Source organism: Sphaeramia orbicularis, chromosome 22 (assembly GCF_902148855.1).
Source record: "Sphaeramia orbicularis chromosome 22, fSphaOr1.1, whole genome shotgun sequence".
NCBI classification, from domain to species: domain Eukaryota; kingdom Metazoa; phylum Chordata; class Actinopteri; order Kurtiformes; family Apogonidae; genus Sphaeramia; species Sphaeramia orbicularis.
The window spans coordinates 10,211,238-10,236,350 of record NC_043978.1 but is presented as its reverse complement, the minus strand read 5'-3'; the positions used below and the strand labels follow the sequence as shown (position 1 = coordinate 10,236,350).

The 25,113-nt window shown below is 40.7% G+C and overlaps 1 protein-coding gene across 1 annotated transcript in view; it reads left to right on the top strand.

The window, feature by feature from the left end:
• The window catches only part of arhgap5 (Rho GTPase activating protein 5), a 111,277-nt gene that overhangs the window by 12,018 nt on the left and 74,146 nt on the right, over positions 1 to 25,113 (top strand). The window contains 13 exon segments of the mRNA XM_030127063.1: positions 10,650 to 10,957; positions 10,960 to 11,084; positions 11,087 to 13,009; positions 13,011 to 13,559; positions 13,561 to 13,626; positions 13,628 to 13,780; positions 13,783 to 14,061; positions 14,064 to 14,139; positions 14,142 to 14,358; positions 14,360 to 14,415; positions 14,418 to 14,474; positions 14,477 to 14,585; positions 23,164 to 23,312. Of these exon segments, the coding sequence (XP_029982923.1) occupies positions 10,834 to 10,957; positions 10,960 to 11,084; positions 11,087 to 13,009; positions 13,011 to 13,559; positions 13,561 to 13,626; positions 13,628 to 13,780; positions 13,783 to 14,061; positions 14,064 to 14,139; positions 14,142 to 14,358; positions 14,360 to 14,415; positions 14,418 to 14,474; positions 14,477 to 14,585; positions 23,164 to 23,312 (3,883 nt within the window). The 5' untranslated portion in view covers positions 10,650 to 10,833.

Here is a 25,113-nt window from a genome sequence, read left to right as displayed (position 1 = left end):
AGGAGTGAGAAGAAGCATAACTTATTAGCTCTTACCCCTTTGTCTAAACAGCAATGTCTGTCTATCTATCGATCTATCGATCTATCTATCGATCGATCTATCGATCTATCGATCTATCTATCTATCTAGCTATCTAGCTATCTAGCTATCTATCTAGCTGGCTGGCTGGCTGGCTGGCTGGCTGGCTATATATCCACATATACATCCGTATCCATATATACTGTATGTATACACTTACATATACAGATCAAACAGAGTCACATGTTCGTGCATCGCTCGCAATGGAACAATGTCTATCTGTTCTTCAGCAGGACTCAAAACTAGATGTATCCAGTGAACACTTCCGCTGCCTGTTAACCTGTGATATTTGCATGAGCATTTGCTTGTGTAATGGACTCGTTGTTTTCCCAAAGCCTGACATAATGTCCTCAAATGTCATGTTTTGAGCCACATCCCAAAAATATTCAGTTTAATGTCACTGAGGAGGAAAGAAAGCACAAGAAAGAATAATTATCAATACTGTCAAATTCAGCTCTGTCTCTTAGAAAAGTTAGTGTTAGTTAGTGTTAGAAAATATCGGTTCTGCAATATATCGTGATATTTCATTTCACAATACTGTATCGATACTGTATTAATTATGTTTAGGTATTCAAAGGCAGATATTGTGGAGGTTCATTTATGTTTTTTGGTCTTCTTTATTGTTTATATCTTATTCATTATTATTTAACACTTTTATTAAATAATGGTTATTTGAAGCATCGTAAAAGTACTTTTTACCATCTGAGAGGCAGACGGTAGTTCCTTTGGATAAGAGGAGAATTAGAAACGTTTTGTGATATAACATTAGATCCTGTTCTGATCAGATAAAAATGTGTTTAGTATTTGGACGTATTTCTGGTGTAATGCAATTCTTCCAGGAAATAACCTTTGAAGAAAAAAAAAAGAAACAAACAAAAAATTGCCCTTTTAACAGTATATCATGATATACAGTATCATGTTCCTAGTATTGTGATTTGTATCATGTCACCAGATTCTTGCCAATACACACCGGTAATATCTAATCAGTTTAGGATCAATGAGTAAGAGGGATGGGACTTTATTTATTTTCTTTAGAAATGTTTGACTAATCACTTATAGTTGAATGATATAAGTAGATGACAATAAACTGAGTCATTGCAGCTTTATCAGTTTAAGACGCAGGTGTCAAACATGCGGCCCGGGGGCTAAATCCGGCCCACCAAAGGGTCCAATCCAGCCTGTGGGATGAATGTGTGAAATGCAAAAATTACACTGAAGATATTAACAATCAGTGGTGTCAAAATCATTTTAATTCAGGTTCCACATACAGACCAATTAGATTTCAAGTTGGTCAGAACCAGTAAAATATTATAATAACCTATAAATAATGACAACCCCAAATTTTCTCTTTGTTTTTTTGGTGTAAAAAAGTAAAATTACATGAAAATGTTTATATTACCAAACTAACTTGAACAGATATGAACAAACAGAAATGTCTTAAGAAAAGTAAATGCAATTTTACCAAATATTCTGCCTGTTACTAAATGTTTTTTGTGATTGTAACGCACGTATGTAAATGATAAACTGACAAACCGGGCCAGAATATTGTTAAAATTGCACTTGATTTTTTTAAGACAATTCAAGTTGTTCATGTTATTCATATTTTTAAGGAAACTTTGTGGATGTAAACCTGATGATAATATAATTTTACTTTTTTCACTGTTATTTTACTGGTCCGGCCCACTTGAGATCAAACTGGGCTGAATGTGGAACTGAACTAAAATGAGTTTGACACCCCTGGTTTAAGAGCAGAGAATGAATGAAGGGATGGGACTGCGCTGATTTCCTCTGAAGTTTCTGAGTAATCCTTTTTCAGAATAGTTGAATCACTGCAGCTCTACTGTAAATGTAAATCTAAAAACCGTTAATTCATTTTCTTTAGTCATCATGTTCTGGGCTGTTCTTATAAGGTTCTGTTTTAACCCGGTTACCGTCATGAAAACACAAACAATCCTAGAATCCTTTGAGGAGCCTCCGCCAGCTGAATTGAGTCGTCTGCTTTAAATGGCAGCTCTGGTTTGGACCGGAGACCTCATTTCTGAACCGCAGCGCTTGAATTTTTCAGTGTTTTTTTTTTTTCCGGCCCGGCCGTGTTCGTTTAGTCACTTTTTTATCAGCTCTGTGACGACAAGGCAGCTGAAAATGTAAAACGGCGCGGCCCGACTCTGCTGCGTGCTGGCAGCTGAGAAACGGCAGTGACAGGTAACGGGCTGGAAATGTGAAAGTGCAGAAATCCTGCGAGGCGGGTTCAGTAAACTGCCAGTCATGATTTAGACTGGAGGAGCAGAGATGTGACGTTTTGGAGTCACAGTTTGGGTTTTTCCCTCTGTGCTCCAACTCCTTTGACTGGATGGTGGAATTGTCTTTACCCAAGTCCGTGCGCTTTCATTGGGACACTGTGCTTTTTTTGTGATTTTTTTACTTTAAAGCAGTTTATTTTTTACCTCCAGATGCAGCGGCTGCAGCTTTAAAGGGTTTAGCGTCCTCGGCGGTGTGTTCTGCTGTGTTTCAGGGCTTAACGGCGTTTAGTCATCTCTAAAACCAGCTTGCCAAGTGATACCTTAATCCCCTGCAGCCTCACACTGAATACACTAATCATGATGCACGGGGCTACTTTTAGCCATTAGTGCAGAGGAAAGCACCAGTGTTTGGGGGGGGTAGATCGAAGGAACCGGCACCATTCTCCTGGCTCTGCCTCTTACACAACCCTTTTCAGTTTTCTGTTCAGTGGATTCATACTCGGTGTCAGAAATGCAGAACAGATGTTGGTGTTTGGATGATGATCTTCAGTTCTGTGGTTGGAATCAGAGGAGCGGCATACTGCAGTAGAAATCACATGGTTTGACAATTAACATGGTTTTAATCAGCTGCTAATGCAATAAATAGATCTAGAACAGATAGATCTATGGCAGGTAGATTGATCTATGTTAGATAGATAGATAGATAGATAGATAGATAGATAGATAGATAGATAGATAGATAGATAGATAGATAGATAGATAGATAGATAGATAGATAGATCTACAACAGATACATAGATCTTTGATAGACAGATCTGTAACAGATAGATGTTTGACAGATAGATAGATCTATGACAGATAGATATGTTAGATAGATAGCTCTATAACAGATAGATAGATCTATGATAGATAGACAGATCTATAACATAGATAGATAGATAGACAGACAGACAGAAAGACAGACAGATCTGTAACAGAGTGATGACAGATAGATCTATAACTGATAGATAGCTAGATAGATTTATAACAGATAGGTAGTTTTGTAGTAGATTGATAGATCTGTAACAAATAGATAGATCTATAATAGATAGATACATAGATAGATAGATTTATAACTGATGTATAACAGATAGATTGATCTATAACAAATAGAGCTATAATAGATAGACTTATTATAACAGATAGATAGATAGATAGATAGATAGATAGATAGATAGATAGATAGATAGATAGATAGATAGATAGATAGATAGATAGATAGATAACAGAGAATTATAACAGATAGATTTATAACAGACAGATCTATGATAGACAACTATCTACTAATCTATCTAATGCACTTTTTTTTCCAACAAACATGTTAAATGCAGAATATTTGATCAGTTTTGTCAGTAGTTCTCAGTTTGTGTTTGTGTTGATGGGTTTCTGTCAGTGTTGGTATCAGTTTGTATTGGTTCGTTAGTTAACAGGGTGTGGGTTTGTAGTGTTAATGTCTCTGTAGGTGTTGAGTAAGTCTTCAGCATGTTTCTGCTCTAAAGTGTTGGTTTTAGTGTGTTTAACCTGCAGAGTTTTTGTATGTGTTGAAATAATGACATGAAATGAGACGGTGAAGAATCAGTGTAAATCTGACATGTCTCAGAAATGACAATAAACTACAATTATTTAGCTCTTTCTTCTTATTATTTGATAAACTTTAACTGAAAACCCATTAACGCTCTATTTAATAGAGGTGTTAGAAAATATCAGTTCTGCAATATATCGCGATATTTCATTTCACAATACTGTATTGATATTAAAAAGTACTGTATCCATATTTTTTAGGTATTTATTCAAATGCAGATATGGCTGAGGTTTATTTTTGTTTTTTGTTTTTCTTTATTGTTTCTATCTTTTTTATTATTGTTTAACACTGTTTCATTAAATAATGGTTATTTGAAGCATCCTAAAAGCACTTTTTACTGTCTGAGAGGCAGATGATAGTTCATTTGAAAATGAGGAGAATTAGAAAAATGTTGTGATATAGCATTAGATCCTGTTCTGAAATAAAAAATATGTTTAGTATTTGTACATATTTCTGGTGTAATTCAATCCCTCCAGGAAATAATCCTTGAAAATAAAAAGAAACAAGCAAAATATTGCCTTTTTAACAGTATCATGATATATCGTATCCTGATCCTAGTATTGTGATTTGTATCATATTGCCAGATTCTTGCTGATACACAGCCCTATTATTTAATAGACTTTAGATGAGTTTTTATGAAGTTGTGATGTAGAAGCATCCACATGCAGAGGTTTCCAGATCAGATTCTGTCTCTGATATAAACTTACAGATTTATTAATAATGAACATGTGTGATTAGTGGATTTTGGGTCATTAATACCATCTGCACAGGCTCCTGGTTGTAGTGTTCTTTCCGCTCGACCTGAGTCTCCGCTTGCTTCTTCAGGTGTGGCTGACGCTGCAGTGGTTTCTTTTGTACACATGGTTAGGGTTAGGGTTGCAAACCTGACGGACCTGCTGCTCTGTTTGTTCTGGGCGTGTTCGAAGGATAAGGAGGCGTCCAGGTTATAGCAGAGGACGCAAAACCACCACTGAATCCTGTCGGAGGATTTGTACCTGTCAGGCCTGAGGTGGCGCTGATACAGGAACAGGTTTGACTTTTATTTGGTGGATGATTGAATGTCCTGAGTTTAGTGGATATTTGAACCGGGATTATTAGAACCAACAAAGGTCCAGGAGTGAATTTATGGTTGATCTTCCTGAAATAAAAGGATGAGGCTGGTGTTTGGTCATCAGAACATACATATGTAGCGTTCCCTCCACACATACACTGTACTGGGGTGGGTGTTCCAGGTACGTTAACGGCTGCTGAAGTATATTTAGAGAATCAAACAGTTTTACCTGTGTCAGTGTGATCATAAGGTGTAGTGTCGTGCAATTAAAACCATCATAAGTCAAACACAAACCTGAACATGTGGTTCCACGCACAACAAGCCCCGCCCCTCGCACATATCGTAGATTATTTTGGCATCAATCCAGCTGATGTCATCATGTCAATGCATGTGCTGATGTCATCTTATCAATCACCTCTATATATGTGCCAAGTCTGAAGTTAAATGAAGCAAAATTGATGTTTCTATAGACATTTGGAATATCACTCATTATAAGTAAATAGGAGAAAAAAAAGAAAAACAAAGATGTAAAAAAAATCATTAAAAATTTGAAGTTTGACCTACTTTTCCCAAAATGTAATGACATCTATTCTGGGTCATTGGCAATCTATAAACCCACTTTAGTGTGAATTCAACCAATACTTTTTCCGCTACAGACATGAAATTTGGCCCATTATATGTAAATGGGAGGAAAAAAAAGATTTAAAAAAAAAAAACATAAGAAATTTGAGCTTTGACCTACTTTTCCCAAGATTTTATCACATCTATTCTGGGTCATTGGCAATCTATAAACCCAATTTGGTATAAATTAAACTAATAGTTTTGCTGCTGAAGTGTTAATAAACAAACAGAACCAAAAACAATAGCCCTTGCCTTGGCGGGGAGGGGTGGGGTGGGGGGTAGTAGTAGTAAATAATGGTTTGGAACAGTTGGTTTTCAATCCCACCAACAGACGTGGTCTTGGTCTGGATTAAACTGAACCCCAGTTTGGAAGATGCTGTCTAAATGTTACACCAGGCTGTTGTGGGAAAAAAACACATGAAGGACAAAAACAAATGGAAAATAAAAGGTTAAAAAAAAATAGGAGTTGTAGTGTGTCAAGTGAAGCAACAGTTACTTAATTAATTAATAAAGAGTTCAGGAAGATGATAAAGAACACATAGATGAGAACGATGGTGAGTTCATGTGATCCCAGACCAAATGTGGACAGTGTAAAAAAAACAAAATAAAAGCACAAAGATATAATTAACTAAGAGATATAATGAAATGAAAGGTTTATTTGCACTTCCAGGTCCAAGTGAAACTGTTACTTCCACATTAAACTGTTTAAGCCTCTGTTAAATACAGCCTAAAGGTAAATAAACTGTGAACTGTAAATGTGATACACCAGAATCAGGCTGAACATGCAGAGAACTGCCAACAGGTTTCTCTGATTTCTGGAACCTCTGAAGACAAAACTACAGTCTGAACTTGTTTTAAGCCCGACGCTTGGCTTTAGTGTCAGGAAAACCTGATACACAAACTCCTGGAGGTTAAACCGGTAGACTCTAAAGTATTACTATGAACAGACAAATATCTCCGGTCTTAGCAACAGTGATGCTAACAATGACCCATGAATATTAAGGTGAAAGACAATGAAATAATGAAAGTAGGTACGGTGAAGGAAGTTTCAGTTTGTTCAGAGTGGTTACAGTCGACATAAAATGCAGAATTCGGCTAAAATCAATATGAACCAGTAATGGCAGCAGTTTGGTCATTACATTATATGAAACCTTAAATAAACAGTGGTCAAAATGAAACTTGATGGTTTTCCTGATAAAACTCCAAATAACTAAACTGAAACTAGTCAACGCACAGACCTTCCACTATCTGGGTGAGCATATTATGCACACTTTACGCTTCATGTTATAAAAGGTCAGATTATTTTTTCACAATTTCTGGATTTTTTTGCTTCCAATCTGATTTTTTTTTTTAGGATTAGTTTTGTCGATACTGATCTGATACTGACTTTTTACAACAAAATTTTTATTTAAATTTGGAGTCATTAATTATAGGTTATTATTCTATTATTTTACTGTAGATCCCAGTTGGGCTGAATGTGGAACCTGAACTAAAACAACTATGACACCTTTGACTCTTAATAACTTTAGTATCATTTTTGCACTTTCCAAGTTCATACTGTGGGACAAATTAGGACCTTTGGTGGGTAGGTTTTGGTCCGTGGGCTGTATGTTTCCCACTGCTGTAGCTGGTCTATGGACAAGGTCCATCCAGGTATTATATGGGGGTGCGTTGTGCTCCGTACATTAGTGATGCGCACATCAGCTAGTTATTTGCGGGTCAGGTTAGGGTGGGTCAAAAGAATGTCAGTTTATTTGTGGGTCGGGTCAAATAATTCCACAAAAGTCCCACGGGTTGAAAAAGACCTGACTCACGCATCACGTTAAAGTCAAACTGAAACCTATTGACCTTTTACTAATTCCTCTAAACCTCCCACTGGTGTGCAGATAATTTTTCTTTCTCCTACCTTCAGAAACTTTAATTTGAGGGGGCAGGACATGTGTCCGTCCCAGAACCACATCCGGATCGGCCTGATCTCGTGTCTAAATCTGATCCGATCTTCTAAAAAATGCCAGATCGGCAGCCGATACTGATCTGTAGATGGGATCAGGACATCCCTAATTTATATTTGGTCAGAATTAAAAAGTTCTGACCTAAAATTCTGACCCAGCCACTAAACTCAGCACATTATAAATAACGTTACATTTCTACACTAACACCCTTCTACCAAGTGATTACAAAGTACACACCGACACATTTAACATTTGACCTAGAACCAAAAATAATACCAGAACCAGTGTTGGTGTGAATCACTGACAGATGACAGGAGGAAAAAAAAAAAATCCAAAACAAATACATGTTTTCGCATCAAAAATATGTTTTGTTTGTTTTTTACATCACAAACATTTCATTTAAAGGGTTTAAAAATGACAGTTATTGAGTATTTGTATTTTTTGTTTACGGCTTAAGATGATGGAATACAAAAAAATGTAAAAAAGTGTAAAAAAATTTTTTTTTTGGACATTACCAAGACACTGTGCAGATTATGGACTCCAGGTGGTTTGGAAGAGCCTCTATGGACGAGATACCGGAGGGTTAAAGTGAAAGTGAAAATAAACACAAATTTAGTCACACACTCGTAAAAGTAAACTTATCAAACTCTAAACTCACAGGTCATTAAGAATAAAGACTAAACTTGTGTCTGCTCTGAACTACGTGGATGTTTGTTGTTGTAAAAGTGTTGAATTCTCAGATTTCCCTTTTTCTTTCCCAACCCCCCCATCCCGCTGACATCACCGGCTCGGCCTCTGTAAACATTCGGGGGGGGAACCTCGGCGCTCGGCCTCAGCGGGTTTGGTTTCTCAGGCTCAGCATGCTGTCGTGCTGCAGCTCGCGGTTCCAAACCCTCTGGCCAATCGCCACGGTTCCGTAAAACACAACAATGAGCGCCGTTCTCTGAGCTCTTATCAGTCATCAGGTCTTGGTCGAGTTCAGGCTCATTTGACTGCAGAGGCTTCAGATAATGGCGGCAGAAATGTTCAACACTATCAGATGGAAGCGTCTGTCACATCTGTAGTTTGATTATGGGCTGGATGTGCGGGGGGTTCTGTTAAGGTACACTTTACACACTGTCAGCCTTTTCTTTGACTCATAATACAGACTCGCTAATCACCGCTGGAACGTACGATGAAACGCAGCACAAGAACGACAAGCGGGTAATCGGGATTTCACATTTCTCCATAATCACGCAGCCCCGGGCCGCGCCGCGCCGTCCACGATAACAAATCTGTGAACTGATTTATTTTACTCTGTTTCGTTCTCACAGCGAAGCAAATCATTTCTAGGTCAGTGGCTGTCAAAGGGCCGGAGTTGCACGCCATTTTTACCCTGCCTTGGCACAAATTGGTTGAAAGCACTTCTTTTTCTCTGCGAGGGGGAAAGTGACATCGCAGAGCACGATCTGTGATTGAATTACATAAGCTGTACTCTCACACTCTGGTGTCTTGTTTTCTCCAAAGGCCATTTTCAGCTGAAATATGACTTGTTTTTGAAAAATGTAGCAGGATTTATGGTGCTTTTTTTTTTAACAAACCATTTGTAATAAATACAAGACCATGTTAGTACAGATTCCAGTCACTGTAATTCACTTTGATTACCCCTGGGTTTCTGAAAATAGAAACATGCACTTCTTCAGAAACGATTAGATCTAGTATCTGTTGTAATTGTGACTAAAGCAAAAGTCTGGCAGAAGACTCATGAATGCAGTGTTTATAGATTTAATAAAGAAACGAACCGGAACAAAAGTAATGTCACAGTAACAAGTTGCAGAAATCGACCAAATCTGATGTTGGAAAAACTTTACTGAAGTGATTAATATTCAGGACAGACCAACTTAAAAGGTCCTGTGGAGGAACTGTTGGATTGAATTTTACAGAAAATCATTTATTGACCTATAATAATATAAATAATAACACTACATCATTATTGTCCATTTCCTTTAAAAAAAGTTGAAAAATAACAGATAATAATAAGTGATAATAATGCTTATATTTTGTTGGAGTGCTAGTATAAAGCATTTTTTTTTTCTCTTTTTGCATCTTTTAAGAATAATTTAAAACTAGAAATAATCAAGAATAGGCAGCATTAGCTTATATAAAAACTGTGCTAACATATTTTTTGGCAACGTCATCCAAATCTAGTTTAATATTCTCCAAAGGATTAACACAACACCTAAGTTGTTAAATTTTGGGATGCATCGATATATCAGTTGATTATCGATATTTGCCAATATGTTCCCATATCAGTGTCATCAATATCAATGTCTTTTCACTGATGTCAGTGTCAGATGTTTATCTGTCATGTTAGATTAAAGGCTTTCTAATTAATGTATGTGTTTGAATCTTTGTTCATTCAGGGATAATCTGATGAAAAATGTTAAAATAGGAGCTACTTTTACATTTATAAATTAAATGTTAATGTTTATGTTGAAGGATGATGGATAACAAAATAAAATAAAGAAAGTGAAAGTAACATTGGTGATGTTATCATCAGATGAAATGTTAATTTAATTATCTGTACAGGTATCTGCAATGAAAAAATTGAATTTGTCATTTTCAACAAAACCTGAAACTATCCTTTTTTTCCGTTCAGGAGAGATTATTTATTCTAACCCCAACCTGAACTAACCTGAGCCTGAACTATCTAACTTTGATAACTTCTTCTTCCAGAGTCTTGTTATTGTGTGGAGTTCAGTTATTTTGACTCTTATGTAATCTGTTTCTGTCCTGTATAGAAGTCTGTCTGAGCTCAGTTGCTTTGTTCTGTTTCGGTTTCTGTGCTGCGAGTTTCTTTTGTTATTTTATTTATTCGTTTTCCAGAGGGGAGGGTCGCCCTTGAAAATGCTCTGTGTTCTGTTTTGTTTTGTTCTCAGAATAAGAAACATATCTATGACAGATAAATGGGTCCAATATTCTGATTATTCAATGAAATGTAAAACTAATTATACTATTTTGGATGAAGTGCTGTAAGGACAGACTGTTTTTGTTGTGTATTTTGTCCTTATTTATTGTCTTCTAATTGTGAATTGTGTGTCTTGCAGGCAGGTGATAAACGGAGGAGGCGGCTGCTCTATCCCAGCTTAAGGACGACCCAGGATAGAAGAGAGAGAGGGGCTTTTACTGCTGCCGAGAGAAAACCAGAATGAAAGTGCCTCTGTACCACTGACAGGAAGGAGAACTGGAATGATATCGTGACCTTTTTTCTGGACGTGACCAAGTTAGCGAATGAGTGGGGGGATATATGGCCAGAACAAAGATGCGCGCCCCCCGACATTCGCTGTCAGCGTGGTTGGCCTCTCGGGGACGGAGAAAGAGAAGGGAAACTGTGGCGTGGGCAAGTCCTGCCTGTGCACAGATACATACGTCCGGATGCGGACAACTACTACTCGGAGCACACCTCGGTGCTCAGCACAATAGACTTTGGGGTCGTCGTGGTCAATAATGACCATTTCCTGTTTTGGGGTGACGTGGTCCCATCGAGGGTGACGATGGGTTGGATTGTAAAATTCAAGTCATTGAACAAACTGAGTTCATTGACGATCAGACGTTTCTCCCGCATCGAAGCACGAACCTGCAGCCATACACCAAACGAGCAGCGGCGACAAAACTCCAATCAGCAGAGAAGCTCATGTACATCTGCACGGACCAGCTGGGCTTAGAGCAGGACTTTGACCAGAAGCAGATGCCTGATGGGAAGCTGAACATTGACGGCTTCGTGCTCTGCATAGATGTCAGCAAAGGTTGCAACCGGAAGTTTGACGACCAGATGAAGTTTGTTAACAGCCTCTACTCCCAGATCGTCAAGTCGAAGAAGCCGATTGTCGTCGCCGCCACCAAATGTGATGAATGTGTGGACCAGCACCTGAGGGACCTGCAGGCTTTTGTCGCCAGCAAGAAAAACCTGCTGCTCATTGAGACATCAGCGCGCTCCAACGTCAACATAGAGCTGTGCTTCAATGCACTAATCCAGCAGCTGGATAAAACAAGAGGGAAGCCAAAAACTGTGCCATATTTAGAGGCGTATAAGATCCAGCGGCAGCTTGTTGCCTCCGTTACAGATCGATTCGAGAAGGTGATGGTTCAGACTGTGAGAGATTACCACACTACATGGAAAACTGTGATTAATAACCTTAAAGGCCAGGCGGATTATGATGAGTTCATCACCTTGGAGGGCTCCAGAAAAGCACGCAACATGTTCACAAAGCACATTGCACAACTGAAGCAGGAGCACATCAGAAGGAGGAAGGAGGAGTACCTGACCACGCTGCCCAAAACCCTCAACAACCTCCTGAATAACCTGGAGGAGGTGGAGCAGCTCACATGGCCCGAGGCACAGAGCGTGATCCGGAACAGGCCCGACTTCCAGTACTGGTTTATAATTCTGGAACAAACACCGTGGGATGAGACTGACCACATCGACAACAGCGACCGCAGGATACCCTTCGACCTCCTCGACACTCCTGACGGCGAGAGGATTTTTCACAACCACGTCCAGCACCTGCTGTCAGAGAAGAGGAGGGTGGAGATGAAAGAGCGGTTTAAGAAGACTTTAGAGAGGGTCCACTTTATCAGTCCGGGGCAGCCTTGGGAGGAAGTCATGTGCTTTGTCATGGAGGATGAGGCCTATAAGTACATCACAGAATCAGATAGGAGGGATGTTTACTGTAGACACCAGCAGGAAATAGTTGAAAGGGCCAAAGAGGAGTTTCAGGAAATGCTTTTTGAACACGCTGAGCTTTTCTATGACTTGGATCTGAACGCCACCCCCAGCTGCGACAAGATGAGCGAAATCCATAGTGTCTTGAACGAGGAGCCCAGATACAGAGCTCTGCAGAACTTGCCCCAGATAGAGAGTCTCTCCTCCTCAAACCATTGGGTTTGTTACCATCCCACCAAGGAGACGTGCCTGAGTGGGCAGAACTGTGTGGATCTGAAAGTGGAGCAGGTTTTAGCAAACAGGTTGGTGCAGCTCGACCACGGCCGCTCCAATCTGTACTACAACAGTGCCAACATCGATAAGATCAACCTCTGCCTCCTGGGACGGGAGGGGCTTGCACAGGAGCTGGCCAATGAGATCCGAGCTCAGTCCACAGATGACGAATACACTCTAGATGGTAAAATTTATGAACTGGAGCTCCTTCCAGTGGATGTGAACTCCACGCTACTCTTCAGCCACACATGGGTATCCACATTCAAACCACATGGCTGCTTCTGTGTTTTCAACTCCATAGAGTCTCTGAACTGTATCGGAGACTGTATAGGCAGAATCAGAGCAGAGATAGCACAGAGCAGGAGGGACAGATTCGCTCAGCCGCTGCCGTTTATTCTCATCCTGGCGAATCAGAGGGACAGTGTTTGTAAAAACATCCCGATCCTGCGGCACCAGGGCCAACAGCTGGCGAAATAAGCTGCAGTGCACGTTCGTCGACATCCCCTCAGGAGCCCTTCCCACGAAAATTTACAGAGTTCCAATCAAGCAGGGGCTTCGAGCAGTGCTGGAAGGGCTGAAGCATAACTTTGATGTCTTAGCCCCGCTGCCTTCAATCAAAGACATGTCGGAAACGGACCTGAGGATAGTGATGTGTGCTATGTGCTGGGATCCATTCAGCGTCGACCTCATTCTCTCACCTTTCTTAGACTCGCACTGCTGCAGCGCTGGACAGCCGGGTCAGAGCAACACGCTCATACTCGACAAGATCATCGGCGACAGCAGGAGGCGGATCCAGGTCACTGTGTTGTCTTACCACTCTGCTATCGGTGTACGCAAAGACGAGCTAGTCCACGGCTACATTCTGGTCTACTCTGCCAAACGTAAAGCCTCCATGGCGACTTTGCGGGCCTTCTTAGCTGAGGTCCAGGATGTGATACCAGTCCAGATGGTGGCTATCACTGACAGCCAGGCGGACTTCTTCGAGAATGATGCGATTAAGGAGCTAATGACGGAGGGGGAGGCACATTGCCACAGAGATTGCTGCCAAGTTCACGGCGTTGTACTCTCTGTCACAGTATCACAGACAGGACTGAGGTCTTCACACCTTTCTTCAATGAGGTTCTAGAGAAGAAACCAAGCATTGAAAGCTCATTCCTGTTTGACAACTCGTCACGGGAGTGCACCACCGCTGCCAGCGAAGATGTCTTCCCCACCTCGCCTCATAGCCACTCCCCTGCTTACACACCTACTATCCAGACTCCGACGATGACAATGAGGCTCCTCCCCCTTACCGTCCAATAGGTGATGACGTCCAACTTCTCCCCACGCCCAGTGAACGGGCAAAGTACCGAATCGACTTAGAGGGGAATGAGTATCCGGTCCACAGCACTCCTGTGGAGACCACGAGCGCAACCACCAAAGTGCCTCCACCCGTTCGCCCCCAAACCAGTCCTCCCGAGCCAAACGTCAAAAAGTTGGATCCCAACTTGCTCAAAACCATCGACGCTGGTATGAGAAGCACCGTAGGACACCTCGAGGCCGGTGACCACCCACTGAGGATGTGGAGGCCTCAGATAACTATGCAGACACCGTGGACACCCTGCTCAGGTCAGGGGCTTCATCAACGACGACATATACGCTGTTCCCGATGACACACACAGCCGTTTGGTCAAGATCCGTAACTCCTTTGGCGGGCTTCACTCCCTCCATGGCGGCGGCGGCGGATGAGAGGAGGAGAACGGGTTCGACAGGAAGTCCCAGGCTACTCGGCGGCCGTCCAAATACAAGCACCGCTCTAAAATCCTCTTCAGCAAGACGAAGCCTACCAAGACGGTTCCAGTCCGACAGCGACGGGGAGGAGTCCGGCCCAGCCACACAGAAAAGAAGAAGGGAAGGGCCCACAGAGGGAGCGAGGAGGACCCACTGCTGTCACCGGCCGACCCTGGAAGGGCGGGATAGACAACCCCGCCATCACCTCCGACCCTGAGCAGGACGACAAGAAGATGAAGAAGAAGAAGACGCCGAAGACACCAAAGGAGCCAAGAAGGTGAGTGTTGGCTTGACTGTTTTTTCATGGTGATGGGAGTCGATAATGGCTACCAAATATAAAGAACAGTTCAGTCATAGTTCAACAACATTTATGTCCAGTTTTCATAGTGAACTAGAGGAATTAGAAAATTACAAGTAAATCCACCACGTCCTCTTTTTACTTCATAAATAAAACTCCTAACTGATGTTATAGAGCTGGGCATCTTAAATAAAGGATATGATTTTAGAATAAAATGACATTTCCTCTTAAAATCCTCATAATATCACCAACTGCTGATCCACATTTGGAGGCAGATGAAGATGATAGCAGGAAGAACAAAAAAACTCCATTCCATTACCTTCCCCTTCTCAGTAGTAACAGAAGTTAAATACAGAATTACAGCTGGACATTCCTTCCTTTTTTGTTCTTCATTTTCTTCTCACTGACAACTTAGTGCATATTACTTAGTAAGTTCATAATATCTTGTGTCATAATAATAAAAAAAATAGTGATAAGGGAAACGTTTTATATTTCCTCCCACACTTTAAACGTTTTCAGGATCTACCTATTCTGCTTGAAAGACACAGTAGCAATCAACACATATCAGCACATATAATATTCAATAATGTTTTGTTTTTTTTTTATCAAATTATATTTGTATTTCCCAAAAAATAACTTTAGAAATGAAAGAATGTGTTCCACTGTGGTGCATGTTGACCCTGTGTAATTCAGGGAAAATAACGCAACTCTTAACATGTTCTGTTTGAATTATTATCATACGAGTAGACGACAAAAAAAAACCCCCAAAGCATCTGAATTCATCGATAATCCTTGTGGTGTTAAAGCAACACAGTGGAGTTTTTCAGCCAAATGGCAGTTGAGTTTGATAGATATATCAACGTTCAACGGTTTCGATGGGTCAGTTTGAAATGATTGGATGGTGTTTTTTTCAGTCCTCGTCCGTTCCTCAGGTAACTAAAATGTTTTATTTTTGTGTTAGAGCGTTTAATAATTGGTTGCGGGGGTGTGTGATTGGGGGATTTTTAAGTAATATATTAAAAATGCTCCAGGGAAACATCTACTACCTCACCTTTAATACAAATGTAGACAAAAGCATTTCCTATGCGACTAATAACGCGTTAGACGAGGCTAGCCCTGGGTGTCGTCTTACATGTGTCTCAGGCTAATATCATTGAATTTACAACATTATAAATTGATCTTGAATGTTTTTGTATTACAATATAATATGAGGACCACACAAACAGCTTTGTATTACAGTAAAACTATGTTCCCACAATCAGCAATCGGTTATAGGCTGTTTCCTAGATCTGTTCATTGGTCTTTTATTCGTTTCTGATATTTTTAAAACCAATAATTGTATAAATGCTGTAAGGCTACTTGACCTGGTCTGAAGACGTAGTTGAACCCACATTAATTATCTTCCCTCAGAAGTTTGCCGACAGCAGTAGCTTGTCAACAAATGTGCGAGTTTTACCGAGGTACAGATTTCTGACAGTTACAGATAATACGGTTTCGTGACTTAGGGCAGGGGTGTTTAAACTCATTTTAGTTGAGGGCCACACATTAAGCCAAATTTGGTCTGAGTGGAAACCAGTGAAATAACATAATAATATATAAATATGTCAACTCCAACTTTACTCGATGTTTTAGAGCGAAAAAAATAAAATTATGTGATGAAAATGTTTACATCTACCAACTAGCCTTTAAAACAACGTGAATAACATGAACAAAATTAAATGTCTTAAGAAACTGAGTGCAATTTTAACAGCATTATGTCTCAGTTTATCATATACACGTAAATTATAACTTGGAGATCACAGCGGATCAACAAATGCATAAAACATTTAATATCAGGCAGAATATTGGTAAACTTGTACTTCAGACATTTCAAAATGTTCATATTTGTTCAGGTTATTTGTGTTTTTGTGAAATGATAGTTTGTTTTAGTGTACCGGGTGGGGAAGCAAAATTTACAATGAACATTTAGTTGTTTTTTCTCAGCAGGCACTACGTCAGTTGTTTTGAAACCAAACATATATTGATGTCATAATCATACCTAACACTATTATCCATACCTTTTCAGAAACTTTTGCCCATATGAGTAATCAGGAAAGCAAACGTCAAAGAGTGTGTGATTTGCTGAATGCACTCGTCACACCAAAGGAGATTTCAAAAATAGTTGGAGTGTCCATAAAGACTGTTTATAATGTAAAGAAGAGAGATGATTATGAGCAAAACTATTACGAGAAGTCTGGAAGATACTATTAAAGAAGAATGGGAGACGTTGTCACCCCGAATATTTGAGGAACACTTGCGCAAGTTTCAGGAAGGCGTGTGAAGGCAGTTATTGAGAAAGAAGGAGGACACATAAATAAAAACATTTTCTACGATGTAAATTTTCTTGTGGCAAATAAATTCTCATGACTTTCAATAAACTAATTGGTTATACACTGTCTTTCAATCCTTGCCTCAAAATATTGTAAATTTTGCTTCCCCACCCTGTAAATACAGTAAAATGACATGAAATGTTTACATTTGCAAAGAGAAAAAAATTGGAGTTGTAAGGAGGAGTGAGGAGGTGGATTATTAGGATAGTATTTTACTGATCTGAGCCACTTGACATTAAATTGGTCTGTATGTGGAACCTGAACTAAAATGATTAACATCTTCAGTGTATTTTTGCATTTCACAAATTATCCCACAGGCCAGCTGGACCTTTGGTGGGCCGGGTTTGGTCCTCGTGCCACACCGTTAAGACCTCTGCTTTAGGGGGACCCCGCGAGCAAAAGTTCCACGGTTGTTGCTTTAACGTACTATAAACTGAATTAAGCTTACTTAGTTTGAAGTGATTAGTGTAAATATGTTGGTTTTAATCAGAGACGTGTCAGTGTTAATGAGGTTCATATATTCATTAATCTTCCAGTGACCCTGTGCATTTAGTCCTAACATCAGCAGCTTCTGCACATTTTCAGGTCACGGTCTATTTTCTGTCTATTTTCCAGTTTCAAAGGGCTTCATAGAGCAAAAAAAAAAAGTGAGGAAGAGGCACAGAAATAAATAAATAAACCGTCTAGCAGATACTGAGCTGCGAGTGCTTTTAAGACGACTCGAACAAACCCTCAGTGTGGCGAAGAAAAGACAGAAAAGTGAAAGCTGCAGAGAAGTCGTACGCCATGTGTGGGTGGAGTAACCGGAGCAAATGTCTTCTTTAATAGCTCAGGACTCACAGTGAGAGTAATCTCATTTGCTAATTGATTGATCAACCCACTGCAGAAATGGTTTAGGGCCTCCCCACCTCAGAGGCGCCAAACCAGCAATAAAACCACTCAATAAAAGACGCTGGGTTATAGACGATAGGCTGTGTTTGTTTAAGCCACAAAGACCCAAACGTCCACCTTTAACCCTTGAACACCCAACGTCCACCTTTAACCCTTGAACACCAAAGTCCACCTTTAACCCTTGAACACCCAAAAGTCCACCTTTAACCCTTGAACACCCAAACGTCCACCTGTAACCCTTAAACACCCAAACGTCCACCTTTAACCCTTAAACACCCAAACGTCCACCTTAACCCTTGAACACCCAAACGTCCACCTTTAACCCATAAAGACCCAAACGTCCACCTTAATCCTTAAAGACCCAAACGTCCTCCTTTAACCCTTAAAGACCCAAACGTCCACCTTTAATCCTTAAAGACCCAAACGTTCCACCTTTAACCCATGATTAGTATGGATTAACGTGATGCAGTTGGCTAACGCTAGTTCAGAGTTGATGAACCAGCAATAATGAGTCTTTTTGGCTGTTTGAGTACTTTGATTTTGCCTTACATAGAGGGTATGTACATACGTCACTTCCCCCAGGCCACGCCCCTCTAAGTCAGACTGAGTGGCAAAAACCAACCTGTCACATGACGGAGTATAGCAGTAAACACAGCGGGACCAGGAAAATGTGAAATATGAAATTCAGTGAAGACAGTTGGACTGGACATGGATCTGAACGAGCTACCAAAGAACAAGTGCACACTGACATGACATGTGGACCACACAAATGGAGTATCCTGACATCCAGGGTGGAGGGGATCAGCACTATTTTGACCTGAAACAAATATACATGGTTCATCATCACTGACAACCAGGGTCCAAAACTAGGCCCAGAACCAGCTGATCCAAAGTGCATTTACGTAGACCGTGGACTGACCCCAGTGAATATATGCATGATCTACGGGATGAGGAGATTTACTGAGTCTAGTTCAGATCAAGTACTTTATCCAACACAGATACTACTGCTGTGGACCAGCAGGGCACCACGGATTCTGGGAAATTAGCAGATTTAGACCACCTGTTTTTAAATAACATATTCTGGTAATATTATGGCTTTATTGTCGTAATATGACGACTTTAATCTCAAACAAATAACCATTTTGTTAAATTATGAGGTTTTTTTGGTATAACTACGACTTTATCTTATAGCATTGTGATTCTTTATGTATATTGCTTATTCTCATAAAATTACAGGTTTTTACGATATTTTAGGACTTTATATCATAGGACAAGTGTTTTATTTTTCAGGTGGCCTAGTAGTCCATCAGTAGCTTTATTCTCCAGTTCCCCGTATTTGAAAAACTGGGTTAGCCTCAGTTTCAGTTAGTTACTAATCATGTAGGAGCACAAGGTTCAGAATCAAAAATAAAGACAAAAACCATGAAAGATCTGACCATGAAACCAAGAGCTTTACTAAGAAGTAACGTTAGCCAAAACAATACGTCATTAAGGTCTGATTGGACCCAAAAATACAGCATAAATGAATGTTAGTGACACAAACAGGATCCACAGATCTAGGTTTGGTTTCCTGGATTGTGGGATATCTACTTCTCTTTTCTTTGTCTTTCGGTGTCTGTAAAATGATAGCTCCCACTGCTTTTCAAACCTGTTCATACAATCAATCTCACAACAGCTTCTCCATTTTTTTTAAATATTGTTCTTCAGTTTAGACAGTATTGAAGCCAACCGCTGTCACTCATCTCCTCTTTCTGCACTCAGTGGGAGGAACGCGGTGACTTCCACTAGCGGTGACGTCACGTGCATACCCTCTCTCTCTCTCTCATAATTATTATATATATATAATCTATTATATATTAATATATATATATATATATAGATATACATACAGATAGTATATATATATAATGTATATATATATATATATGTATACATAATATGTATATATTATACATATATATAGTATACATATATATGTATATATATATATATGTGTATATATATATATATAGTATACGAAATGTTTATTTTACCCATGTTTGGTATCTTCAAAACTCCATCTGTCTCATCTGTCTGTTATTTTTCACTTAACCTACTATATCAACACAAAAGGACAAAAAACAAAAAATATAAAATCTGATTTGAAAAATGTATACAATTTATAGCATAAATAACACAAAGATGTTTGACTAACCTTTTCAAAGACTTTAAAAGGGAATATTGGTTCCAAATATTAGGTATAAAAAAATTAAAATTCTATTAAATAAAACTATACTCAAATATTGACATAAAAGCAGATCTTTACAAAGGTGTTTCTACAGTTTCTCACCCCTGGTCCTCCCTGTTCCTCATTGGTTAGGTGGGGGTCATCCTACCCTTACCTGTAATGCTAATGCAGTCTGTGGATTAGAATCCACAGATTCAGACAGTTTTTTCCGTTTGAAAAAGGACAAAAAAAAAATGACGTAGATATGGTCAGAAATTATCCCCCCCCCCCCCCCCCCCCCCCCCCCCCCCCCCCCCCCCCCCCCCCCCCCCCCACCCCCCCCCCCCCCCCCCCCCCCCCCCCCCCCCCCCCCCCCCCCCCCCCACCCCCCCCCCCCCCCCCCCCCCCCCCCCCCCCCCCCCACCCCCCCCCCCCCACCCCCCCCCCCCCCCCCCCCCCCCCCCCCCACCACACACACACACACCTCATTTTCACACTTTTATTCATGTTTGTTGCCAGATTCAAACCGTCATATCTGCGGTTGTATTTGCTCTATCAACATACAAACTTTACAAAGTTGGAATCAGAATTATATTCTCTTAAAATTAAATAATTGATGATCACATGAGCTGCTCATTGTTTCTGTAGTTGTTAAATTAAGATCAGTCACTGGCTTTGTTTCCATTTCATTTAGACAAAGATAATGAATTTGAAGGGATTGGACTGCTCATGTATTTAATTTACTGTCATGACTTGTTGAAACTAATCCTAATGTTGGTGTTTCTGCATATTTCCTGTGATCCGTCCTTTCATTTTACATTTGTTTCTTCCTTCTTTTTAAACATTTGCCTTCATATTTTCTTCATTTTTCTTCCTCTTCTCTTTTTCATGCACTTCTATTTCCTCTTTTTAACCCGTTTCCATCCTCTTATGTTTATTCAGTCTGTACCAAACCCTCTCCAACATGAAATAAAGGAGAACATTGTGTTCAGTGGAATAAAGGCTATAGAATGAACCACAGCCCTGATACTCTCGACTATAAACCACCTCAGATCCTCCTTCAAATGGAGCCTTCACATGTTTGTAGGGGTGTTAGAAAATATCGGTTCTGCAATATATTGCGATATTTCATTTTACAATACTGTATTGATATTAAAAAGTACTATATCGATATTTTTAGGTATTTATTCAAATGCAGATATGGCGGAGGTTCTTTTGTTTTTTGGTTCTTTTTTTTTATATCTTATTTATTATTATTTAACACTGTTTTATTAAATAATTTTTTGAAGCATCATAAAAGCACTTTTTCTGTCTGAGAGGCAGATGGTAGTTCCTTTGTTGAGATTGCACTAAAATAATGTTCTGATGTTAGTTCTGAACTAATAGAATATGAACATTTAAAAAGGATCTTAAACTGTAATGTCTGTGAAACATTATTTCAGTTTGAACACAGGAGCATTTTGTGATATAACATTAGATCCTGTTGGGGTCAAATAAAAATGTGTTTAGTATTTGTGCAGATTTCTGGTGTAATTCAATTCTTCCAGGAAATAATAATTTTTTCAAAAAGAAACAAACAAAAAACTGCCTTTTAACAGTATCATGATATATCGTGATATATGGTATTGTGATCCTAGTATTGGGATTTGTATTGTATTGCCAGATCTTGCCAATACACAACCCTACATGTTTTGTGTTTTTTTGTGAGTGTTGCCGTGCATGCGTTACATTCAAATGCCTCCACACATGAAGCAGCAGCAACAGCAGCATGTGCTTTCATTAGAATTGTTTGTAGTCGCTTTAAAAAATAAAAAAATCTGCCCGTTGGCTCTAGTGCTGTTTAACTATTGCCGCGTTCAGCAAAAATAATCACAGTGCGATTTGTCACTTTCCTGCAGCCACAGTACAAACACACAATCAGACTTGGACAAACACACACACACTCATACACACACACACACAACAACATCAGATAATAGTGTTCCATCAGTATTGGAGCAGCCGGCGGCTCGCTCGGCCATTGTTGGAACGTTCAAACTGTCTTTGATAATCAGACCAGAAGCACAAGGTACAAAATGGAAGGTGTTTAGTCGCCGTCCCGGCCAATTAGAGCGCAGCCCGTAACCGCTGTCGGCATGACAACACTTTGAAGAGCGGAGGACTGTGGGAAATCAAAGCCGCCTCGTTACTCGTACCCGGCGTCTGTCTTCAATAAGGCTTTGTCCGTCCCCTCTTCTTTTTTCGTCTTCCTCCAATGAGTCTCATCCCTCCGTCGCTCTCATCTGATCTATTCCCTGAATGCACCCCCACTCCTCCTCTCATCTTCTTCCACTTCTTCATCCTGTTCTCCTCCTCCTCTTCCTCCTCCTCTTTCCTCCACTTCCTCTTCATCCTCTCCTCCACTTTCTCTTCATCCTGTCCCTCTTCTTCATCCACCTCTTCCTCCACTTCCTCTTCATCCTCTTCCTCCACTCCATTCTTCCTTCCTCCTCCACCTCTTCCTTTCTTCATCTTTCTGTTCCTCCTCCATTTCCTCTTCCTCCTCTTTCTTCATCCTTGCTCTTCCTCCTCATTTCCTCTTCCTTTTCTTCATCCTCCTCTTCCTCCTCCACTTCCTCTTCCTTTTTCATCTCTTCCTCCTCCATTTCCTCCTCCACTTCCTCTTCATCCTCTTCCTCCACTTCCATTTCCTCTTCTTCATCCTCCTCATCCTCCTCCACTTCCTCTTTTTCTTCATCTTTCTCTTCCTCCTCCACTTCCTCGTCATCCTCCATTTCCTCTTCGTCATCCTCCTCTTCCTCCTCCACTTCCTCTCATCCTCTTCCTCTACTTCCTCTTTCTCTTCTTTGTCCTCCTCTTCCTCCTCCTTTCCTCGTCCAGACAGAAACAGTTTAGGGTTCAGTTCAGTTTGTTTAAATTATTCTTTCAGTTTTTCTTCTCACTTCTTCCTTAAACCTTCTCCTTTTCTTCATTGTCATAAACTCTTAAAATGTTTCTTAATTCCACTGTTGTTCTTCATCTCTTTTCTCACTTTCAGTGTTGCCCGTCTGACCTCATTTTCTTTCTTCTCTTGTCCCCTTGTAAAGCCGAGATCATCCAAACCTCCGAAGCCCCTGTACCCGCCCACTCGGAGAACCTGGGACAGTAACTACTTTGGCGTTCCCCTCCAGAACCTGGTGACCCCGGACCGACCCATCCCGCTCTTCATCGAGAAATGTGTGGACTACATCGAGCGCACAGGTCAGTTCCTGTTTTCGTTCTTTCTGCTGAGGCGTTGAGGCATTCTTGGAAGGTGCCGCTGTTTTTGTTTGTTTACCCAGAATGCATCTCATGTCTTTCCAAGTGAGTAACTGAGTGAAGCGTGGGGGTGGAGCCATGTTTTAAAGGAGGAGAGTGAGTTACGTTTTGTCAGTACGAGTCAGATCCAGTTCAATGAGCTTCGTCACTTTGATGTTTTTGCCAAAGCGGTTCCAGGGCGATTACGGAAAAAAGATCACAACAGATTATGAAGATCAAAATGCTGATTAAGGAATGGCAGTGGAGAGATTTGTACAAGTGTGTCCCGTCCAATAATCTGCACAGAAGACGAGGAAGAACGTTGAAGGTGCTAAATGAAAACACTTTGGAGAACAGAAACGGGAACCGACACCGTTAAACCATTAAAATCTGTCATTGTGGTGCATCTAACCTGGACTAGGACTGGTGTTGGACTGGTCTAGGACTGGTATTGGGCTGATCTAGGACTGGTGTAGGACTGGTCTTGGACTGGTGTTGGACTGGTGTAGGACTGGTCTTGGACTGGTGTTGGACTGGTTTTGGCCTGGTGGGAGTGGTCTTGGACTGGTGTTGGACTGGTGTTGGACTGGTGTTGGACTGGTCTAGGACTGGTGTTGGACTGGTGTTGGACTGGTCTTGGACTGGTGTAGGACTGGTCTTGGACTGGTGTTGAACTGGTTTTGGACTGGTTTTGGACTTGTCTTGGACTGGTGTTGGACTGGTCTAGGACTGGTGTTGCACTGGTGTTGGACTAGTGTCGGACTGGTGTTGGACTGGTCTTGGACTGGTGTTGGACTAGTGTTGAACTGGTGTTGGACTGGTCTTGGACTGGTGTTGGACTTTTCTTGGATTTGTGTTGGACTGGTGTTGGACTCATCTTAGACTGGTGTTGGACTGGTCTTGGACTAGTCTTGGATTGGTGTTGGACTGATCTTAGACTAATGTTGGACTGGTGTTGGACTAGTGTTGGACTGGTCTTGGACTAGTCTTGGACTGGTCTAGGACTAGACTAGGACTAGTCTTGGACTGGTCTAGGACTGGTCTTAGACTGGTCTTGGACTAGTGTTGGACTGGTCTTGGGCTGGTCTTGGACTAGACTTGGACTAGTCTTGGACTGGTGCTGACTGGTCTTGGACTAGTCTTAGGCTGATTTTGAACTGGTCTTGGACTGGTCTTGGACTAGTCTTGGATTGGTGTTGGACTGATCTTAGACTAATGTTGGACTGGTGTTGGACTAGTGTTGGACTGGTCTTGGACTAGTCTTGGACTGGTCTAGGACTAGACAAGGACTAGTCTTGGACTGGTCTAGGACTGGTCTTAGACTGGTCTTGGACTAGTGTTGGACTGGTCTTGGACTAGACTTGGACTAGTCTTGGACTGGTGCTGGACTGGTCTTGGACTAGTCTTAGGCTGGTCTTGGACTGGTCTTGGACTAGTCTTGGGCTAGTCTTGGACCGGTCTTGGGCTGGTGTTGGTCTTGGCGGTTGACTACAACACTCAGTTTGTTGACATGCTGGGTTTAGTTGAGCTGTGGTTGTAGCTCGACTAAATTAGAACAGGACTGTCAAACTCATTCTAGTTCAGGTTCTGCATTTAGCCCAATATGATGTAAAGTGGGTCGGACCAGTAAAATAATCAGAAAACCAGAAAAAACTGAAATTTCTTAAGAAAATTAAGTGTATTTTATCACAATCTTATGCCTCAACTTATCATTTGTATATATGCATTACATACAATGTTACACAAACATTTAGGAACAGGCAGA